Below are 9,048 nucleotides of genomic sequence, written 5' to 3'. Positions count from 1 at the left end.
AAGTTCGCAGAAAAGCAGCTTCCTCCGGGCTGGGCTTGCGTGCCCGATGCATTGCCAGCAAGCGGCCCGCCAAGGGAACGGGATGAGAGGGGGCCGCTACGAGGCGCCCGTCCGCTACCGGCACGGCTTTAACGCGCATGCGCGGGCGACGGTGAGGCGCGCACCACGAACGATGAGATGGGACAAGCTGCAGCGCCTCGCGCGGCCGCGCTCGCTTCCTCTCGCGCCGAAACTGCGCTGTCAGTAGTGGCAGCGTGGCCCGTGTACGGGTCGGGTCGGCCCCTGTGCGAATAAGTGCGTCGTGCGCAGCTTTTGAAAAGTCCTGTCGTCTCTCTCCCTTCTTTCCGAGAGAGAGAGAGAGTTTCTTCTGTTGTGGCAGCGAGGTGCGTGATTTTTTTTTTTCTCTCGCGAGAGAGGCACCGGCTCCTCCGCAAAGCCAGCGGATGCTCGCGCGCGCGCCCGTGCGCGCTTTGCCGGATAGATACGCGAGTTGATGTGGTGCGCTTCGTCGGCGACGTGCGCGTTGTGAAAAGTGCGCGCCGCGATGGCAACCTCTTTGGCTGCCCAAGTGCGGCAACGTCGTCGTGCTCGCGTGGGATGCACTGTGTCATCGTCGTCGTCGCCGCTTCCTCTGGAGACCGTTGCCGGTGCCGAGCATTCTTGGATTCGGTGCTTAGTCGTCGTTGTGTGCCTGCTCGTGCCGAGCGTCTCGTCGTCGTCGCACCTGCGTGAGTTTGTCATTCTTTTATTTCCGACCCTCTTCTGCATCCTTGGAACTCGCAGGTTGTGTCACACGTGGCGGGCGGATCCCGTGCTCGAGTCGAGCACGCTTCTTGGGCGCTCTCTTTTGAGTGTATTTAGAGTTTCGCGAACACCGACGCGCGTCGCAAAACGCGCTGCGTCGTCTGCTACGGTGGAGCGACGCGTGCGGCCTGCGTCGTCTGCTTCTGCGTAGAAGGCCGCCTCTTCCGCGTGCCGCAGCTGACGGGTCTACTACGTACATGTACGGCTTGCCTTTGGCCCGGTGAGCGTGCATTATTCTTATTTTTATCGACGCACGCCGCGGCTCGAGACAGCTGTCGTAGGCGTGCCACCGGCGCCGCGTGGTCTGCAGCGGCTTTCACACAAGCACGGCCCCGATGCTATTCGCGTCAGGTGCGTGTTGGAAGAAGCGCTCGCTTGGCCGTGGCTTGCAGAGCCCGCGACATCGCTGGGATGGTGTTTTGCGGCTGCGCCGACCATGAACAAAGTATTGGCCAACGCGCTTTTTTTTTTCTGAAACTACGTTTTGCGGAAAAAGTTTGTTGTGCTGTCCACAGTCGTTGTTCTTAGTATCCTTTCACAATTTGTTTGTGCTACAGAGATGCAAACAGCTTTAAACTACGTTCTTCTCTTGGTTCCTTATCGACAGCGACAAGAGAGCGCAAACGTCTTTTTTTTTTTTTTTCGATGTCGCCGCCACGGCGGTGCACTGTCCTTTTCACATTGCAAAGAGAACTTTCGAAACCGTGTGTTTTGAAGCTGTTTCGTATACTGAGATCGTAGGCACGTGCATTCAGAAAGGATATTTATGGCAGGAAAACAAAGAGCCGTCGAACCGGATTTTACAAAGTTTAGTTTGCAACGCTGAACAGTCAAGAGAGAAAATTTCCATTTGGGCGCAGGTATGACGGTTTCCAATAAATTATGTCGCAATAACTAGCTCGACGTACAAAATCCAAAAGTATATATGTATATATAGAGCCTATAAGCTTGCACTAAACTAGTTTTATACGTGACTCTGCTGTCGTTCTTGCAAGCTTCTGACGGCGTCCTCGGCTAACAACGTTTTAACGCGATAAGGGGCCCGTTTTTGCAGAATATTTGGCGTCCCACGTCGGCGTCCAGCACGTCGACGTCGCCTCGGCAAAAACATCTTGCCAAATTCCGAACCATGCATACCCAACCACTTATCTACCACCAAGGTTGCTCATACCTTGTCTTTGATTCTTTGAAAAGCTATTCCTCGAAATGTTTAGAACGGCAGACCAAAAGCAAATGTAATGAAAAAAAAAACACCGACAGCGCATGTTCTTCATGTTAGTTCTTCTCACACTGAAATATTAAAAAGGAGAAACAATAATAGCAGATAGACCCACGCAAATGGCCGCGTTTCTGCCAGAAATCTCGTGGCTCGCCTTCGTGCATATGGTTCGCAGCCAGCGTATCCCGGTGAACGTTACGGTTACATAAGCTGCAGTTGCCGGGAAGCACGAAAAGCAGCAAGGGGTCTATGAACGCTATTGCGCTCCATTGTTAAAGGCGAAGTTTAAGCGTCCTCCAATTTTTCTTAAATTATTATTATTATTATTATTATTATTATTATTATTATTATTATTATTATTATTATTATTATTATTATTGGACGTTCGCTCTTGTTTCGCTGGGTGTGTACGAAAGAAAATATATTTTGCTCGCCTTTTTGTCGTGCTTAGCATGGTGACAAGTTCTCCTGCAAGCTTGATTGAGAAGTATGAAGGCCAGTTTGCATCACGACTGCTCGTTACCTGTCACCATATCGATCACCCGTTGCTTCTGTTGTATACAGCTGTGAACCAGCAAACGTATATGCAATATAATCCCCTTTGAATAAAGCAACATAACTTCTTATCCGGATGTCCCAACTTCAAGCCGCGGCCGAAACTCTGTATTCAGCAAATAAAGCGTCTTGTGCATAGACAATGAATCCACCCGTGACGAGCCGTCTTTGACGAGCTTTTTATTCTTCCAGTAGTCAACGTTCGGTTATGCAAATAAAGTAAGTGTTGCCCTGTCTCCTCTTTTTATTATTTAATAGTGTTGTCGAAAACTCATTTCCAAAGGCCTGATGAGGCGGGAAACGTTTCGACAGCAAATATCTGCACCACTATGTAATCGGTCGTTATAGAAGCAGAACATGAACAACGTGCTGAAACTTTTTACCTGATCCTCGGTCAAACATGAGTGCTGAAATCATCTCTAACCCCACAACTACCGTCACAGTTCAGTAAGGTTTCTATTACTTTTGCCCCCGATTATCTGTACCTGCGTGCTACTCAGCCATTTAACCATAGATTGAGAGTACTCGCCGACGGCATACGAGAATGCAGGGCGTTCCTTAAGCGTCTTTGAAAGTAGAGTGTTGAAAAAGTTAATTACGGTCCAATATATACAGCTAAAGAAAGGCTCTTGACGGAAAAGTATAACCCATATATGGTGCCCAATGTATGAGTACCGTGTAAAGCCGACAATGTGTGTGGTGTCGCCAGCAGCAGGTGGTACTTGTGACACCGTGGAAGCAAGAATCAGCTACTAAACGCTGAGCGTGGGTCATATCAGAAAACATGTACATTTTGAAGACAAGTCAAAGTTAACCTACTCCTGCTGTTCAATATAAAACACCGGATCACACGCTTATACAACACAGGGACATGTAAGCGCTTTTCTAAAAATGAAATAACGGTAAAATTCGGAATCAAGACAAAGCATGCGGAATTGCACGTCTGGAACATTCGTCTGTGCATATAGGAGAACTTCAGTAACAAAGACTTCTCTCAACTGGAGCTTCAAGAAGTAATCGTGAAATTGTTCTAAAAAAAACGCCTCAACAAACATCAATTTTCAAACGCAGCATTAACTCGAGAGCAGCGAAGAAACAACCTCCGACGGACGTCGAACTTCCGAAATTCTCCGCTCCTTCCTCGCTGCCAACTGTTCGGTCCGCCCCGAGATCAAGTCCCCGCCGTCCATTTCGGACGTCTCTCCACGCCAACACGGACAAAACGAAAGTCGCTCTTCCAAATGGAGACACCGCGCCTCGACAAATTAAAGCCATCGCTTGTCTAATAGCGCGCATCCCTCATCGTATATGTTATACGCGCTTCGATACGAGCCGTGTTTTCTTCCGTTTCCTTCACTTCGCGACCGTTTCTCTCGAATCGGCGCGCACGCTCGCCGCCCCGGCTTTGCTCCGCGTTCCTCCGGAATCGCACCCCCCCCCCCTCCCCCTTTATATTCCTCGCAACTTGTCCGACACCGATGCGCGTCGACGAGCGTCCCCCCGCGCTCTCCCACGCGCCTTGCTCGCTCGCCGCGCGGACGTCGCCGTCCGATTCATCATTCTCGCGTGCGGCTATCATCGCGCCGATCAGCGCCAGTCCCTCGTAGTACGCGTTCTCCCCCCTCTCCCCCCCCCTCCTCATTCCTCGTTCGGGCAACTGCCGTTCCGCCGTATTTGGTTCGCGTCGACGCTGTCTCCCACCTCTCTCTCTCTCGCTCTCTCTCTCTGTGACGCGCGAATGACACTGCGCAACGGGGAAGCCTGCGGCGGAATGTTACTGCGACAAACTTCAGGTGCGCTACATGGACAGGCGGAATTCCTCTGCACGACTTATGTACCAGGGGCGGCTCTGTTGTGGACGACGTCAAATCACGCCATCTCATCGGCTCCGGTTGGCCTCGCGGGACGATTGCGTCTTATACTCGCATGGCTCGAGACGCGAACGTGCCGGAATTCGACAATAGGGCCGAAATAAGTAATATCTGGGGTATAGATAGCTACCTCTGGTGAAACACCAACGAGCGAAAGAGAAAAAAGACAAGCGCCCAAAATTATAGCACGGCGGATTCTTCGGAGATATCCCGCGACAATCAGAATTATTTCAATGCAAAGAACCTATTTGAAAACTCAAATAAAATAAAGCATTTTTATATTTATTTTCTTTTACCAACAAGTGTTGCTGTCACCTGTCAGGGCCGCTCACTCCATAAGACAGGAATTGACGTATTTAACGGGTCTCAAGAAAAAATGTGTACTGTTTAAGCGTCACATAAGACATCCCCATGCCCGCGCCTTGAACTAGAATTGCAAAATTGTATTTGGTTGAATTCCGAAATTCGGTGCGGTATTTTCGCTAACAGAGTGGGTGACCATGTACTATGGGGGACAAAAGTGTCCCGACCTCGCGAGCGTCGATCAAATTGCATCGTTGCACTATCTGCAGGGATCAGTCGAGCTACAATCTGCGTGCGAGACGACCGCCGGTAAGTTTGCATACTGCGCATGCGCTTTCCGGCGGTCTCTAACGCAGATGATGGCGCGGCTGATCCCGCCAGATAGTGCAGCGATGCAGTTTGATCCACGCTCCCGCGGCCTGGGCACTTTCGTCCCCAATAGCAGAATGTGTTGTTACCCATCACCAGCCTCTCTCGCTGCGCCGGTAATTTCAGCGTCAACATAATCGACGGAACATTTTCATGCTGTGAAAGAATAACTCGAACGTTACCTGCATTCATGCATTTGGAAGAAAACAACCGTCAAGAATGCGCTTTCATTCACATTGTCGCGGGCAACGACGCATTGAAATAATGCCGCGTGGAATATGTATATTTTGATCGCTATAGGTCCTGCTACGTACCACTAAGCTTTCTTGCGCCACAGGTGCGTTCGATTCACCTGCACTTCGTGAACTAGTTCAGGCAGCGCTGCACTTTACCGTTCGCTTCAGCTCTGTAAGCGTGGCGCCTCTGCATGGCTCTGTTCGTTTCAAAAATTGCAGGAAAAGTGCAGGCCCATTTCCTGAACTTTCTGTGCCGTTGTGATTGTCAGTGCGGATGTCTTAAGGCAATATAGCGGCAGACGATTTCTCCGGCGCCATGTCAACATACGACGCTACAAGAAAAATATGTCGTTTAAATTGCGCCGTTAATCGGTAGCGACGGGCACCCATGTCCACCTGCCCCTCGAGCGTGTTCCGAAAAAGGCGAGAAAGGCGCTTGAAGTGAAATTTAAAGTATAGATATACGATTTTCTACTTTTACTTTAAGTCTCACCAGCCTTGCAACTACACACCGTTACACTCCTCCTTTTTGCTGTCGGAGTGCTGGCATAGAGCGAATGTCATTTCTCTTCACGGCGTGGCAGCCGCGAACGGGACAAAAAAGCGTGGATTACTGGCACAGCCTCGGCAAACGCTGGACACCAGCAACAAAAGGTGCACATTGCCTGCACTGGATCGGCACATTCGCTTCCGGAGAGCCCTAGTGTCACGCTGCGGTTGCACTTCCGACCTGGCGCCAACACGCGCTTGTAACTGCGCATTGAGCTCGGTGCAAAAAAAAAAAAAAGAAGAAAAGAAAAACGTGCAGGAGAATCGAACAGACCTCACAACTGTTCACTGCCACACCATTGGTGGTTCTTCCGCGAATGGCCTGGAAAGCGGTGCCCCCGTCAGGGTAATCAGGTATGGGTCGCTCCTTTAGTATACGCAAATAAAACGCAAGGCAGGCGATGCGACGGCATATCTCAGTTCGTTAGAAACCATGAATACGGAAATGGTATGCTGATGACGAAGCTGCGACAAACCGTTCCACACTGTGAACTTGAAGGCACGTCGCCCCACTCGGTCGTCCAGGACAGCTAGACTCTGGCAGTTTGTAGATGCCCTTCTTTTGTCGAGAAAAAAACAAAGGAAATACAATATACGGCAGGATCATAGGCTGCAATAAACTACAAATCTTCTTCAAAGTGAAATTTTCCCTATGTCGTGAGGTTTTTTACTTGCGCGGTCGCAATAATAAAGTACGCCTTGACTAAGATTCCGCCTGGTAAACGAAAGACCTGGTAAAGAAAAATAAATATACAAATGGAAACATTAACAACTTAACCACTGCGCTTGCGTGTACTAACACGCTGTAGTAGCGACAACTTGATTTGGGTTTTGGGCAAGTTTGTTCATCTTAAGTAAAACTTGAATTGTGCCTTCTACAGCAGACAGAACGCCTAAAAATAACCGGGCATCAATATTCCGTCATCACAGCCGTGCAGCCGTGTGTAAAACGCTCCTGCAAAAAAAAAAAAAAAAGGGGGGGGGGCTCAGGAAGAAAAATTGAAAAGCAGGAAAATGAAAAGAGACCTTTTCATGTAATACCATATGTTCGCAAGGTATGCCATAATCTAAAGAGAGTGGCCAGTAGGTACCAAATCAACTTAGTATTTTCCGCTCCCTGTAAACTTTCGAAATTATGCAATGCTGTGAAAAACTGGAAACGCCAGGAATGCACCACGAATCACGAGAATGAATTCACGAAGTCTAGCTCTGACGCCTTTTACGAGATAGCTTTAGATTGCGCGAAAGTGTACTTCGGGCAAACTGGGCAGTGTTTTATTGACGGAGCTAGGCAGCATAAAAACAATGGAAAAAACATGTACGGTAGCCATTTAGCTGCGCATTGCAACAAATGCTCATGCACCCCAATGTTCCATGACACCAGGTTTCTGAAACATGCAAAGAGCAAGAAGGAAAGAGAAATTGCAGAAGCTTACTACATTACCAAAGCAGGATATAAATGCATTAGCACAGTGTCGCTCAGCCTAACAAGACATCAGATATTTCTTTAGATAAGCACATCTATTTGTAGGCAGTACGCATGCTTTTTAACCTTTTGGTTATTGTTCGCTTTTTTTTTTTTTGACGTGTTATAAAAGCTGGGTGATCTTTCAATAAATTTTCCAGTTGGCAGTATACAGCGCTCGTCTTGTTGTGTGTGCGTTTTCGATTATTTTCTCCGTCTTGTTCGTACTTTTTCAAGTTTTATTCACAAACACACAGTTTCTCTACTAACGGCACAAAAGGGGTGCTCACCAGGGCCTTAGCTGTCGGAGGTATCAAGTATCAACCCCGTGTTCACTCTGAAGGGTACGTTTGTCATTCCACAGTGGTGCCCTACGCTTAGGTGTTTACTATTACGGGCTATCTGCCGGACACACCGCAATGGCCAGGCAGCCACTGAAACACGACGTCGTGTCCTTTCGCTATCATACGATGGTGCATTTCTCGTATCTCCGACACTATTTGTTCACACGACCCGCGACGAAGAGATGACAGAAGACATTGTAAGGCCGCCTTCGAATCGCAGAATATTGCCCACCGATTACCGGGTTGGTTGTTAATCTAATCAAAGCACATCGGAGGGCAACAAGCTTCGATCCGGTCGATGTTGTTAAGTGAGAAATCTTGTATCGGATGCTAATTGATCGTGATGCTATAACCACTGCGCCGGTGGAGCTGCTCTGAGTGGAAAAGCCATCCGTATATATGTGGACTCGGTTAAAGTAGAAAGTGTTCAAACAATTTAAAGCTGCTTGCTTCAGGGCCAAGGTAGGCAGGTCGCTCTTCTTTCTTATCCCTGGCCTCGCTGACGAAGCTGCTAAGAAAGCACACGAAGGAGCAACCCTTGTTTCTGTACCTTTATCGCGGACCGACGCAGCCCAACACCTAAGCAAGGTAGCACACCGTATGACATTAGAGAAGTGGCACACACCTGAATTCACCCAAGGACCATTGCATTCCCTCGACCCCTCTATGCAACTGCGGATGTTACCAGGGCTTCTGCGAAATGAGGAAACAATGCTGTGCCGCTTACGCTTGGGCGTCGCATTCACCAATGCATATACGTTTTTGATTGGAATGACTGATAGCGCCGACTGTAGTGTCTGCGGTGTCGAGGAAACTATAGAACATCTACTGTGCTACTGCCCATCTGCACAACTCTTAATCAGCTAGATAGAACACCGTTCACCTTGAAGAAGATCTTGGAACCATGGCCTCGTATATCGCAGCTACAAAAGGCCACAAAAGCTCTGCTGCGATATTTGAAAGCCACTGGATTGAGTCAGCTTCTGTGATCCGGACTGAGTGACCGCACGATATACCCAGTAGACTTTCTCTTCTTCTTTTAATCTTTCCGTCCCCTTTTCCCTTTCCCCTGTGTAGGGTAGCCAACCGGGCTCAGTCCTGGTTAACCTCCGTACCTTTCCTTTATCATTTGCTCTCTCTCTCTCTCTCTCAGTCTTTGCTATATATGTATGCGGAAACCTATTCCATTGCCTCTTGGTTGTGTGGCTAGTTACACTGGTAAATTATTCGCACCCTTACAATTGAATAAGGGTGCAAACCGGTCTACAACTCACACCCTTACACTCTTTTTGTGTGCAAGAGTGTGAGTTATGGACCAATTCACAAACCGTTT

At 48.6% G+C, this 9,048-nt stretch overlaps 1 protein-coding gene across 1 annotated transcript in view; it reads left to right on the top strand.

The window, feature by feature from the left end:
* The first annotated feature begins 209 nt into the window (after positions 1-209).
* The window catches only part of LOC142585266 (protein eva-1-like), a 304,753-nt gene continuing 295,914 nt past the window's right edge, over positions 210-9,048 (top strand). Inside the window, exon 1 of the mRNA XM_075695887.1 lies at positions 210-728. Coding sequence (XP_075552002.1) covers positions 545-728 — 184 coding nt within the window. The 5' untranslated portion in view covers positions 210-544. The remainder of the gene's footprint in view (positions 729-9,048) is intronic.

Source organism: Dermacentor variabilis, chromosome 6 (genome assembly GCF_050947875.1).
Source record: "Dermacentor variabilis isolate Ectoservices chromosome 6, ASM5094787v1, whole genome shotgun sequence".
NCBI classification, from domain to species: Eukaryota; Metazoa; Arthropoda; class Arachnida; order Ixodida; family Ixodidae; genus Dermacentor; species Dermacentor variabilis.
This window is presented reverse-complemented; position numbering and strand designations above follow the sequence as displayed.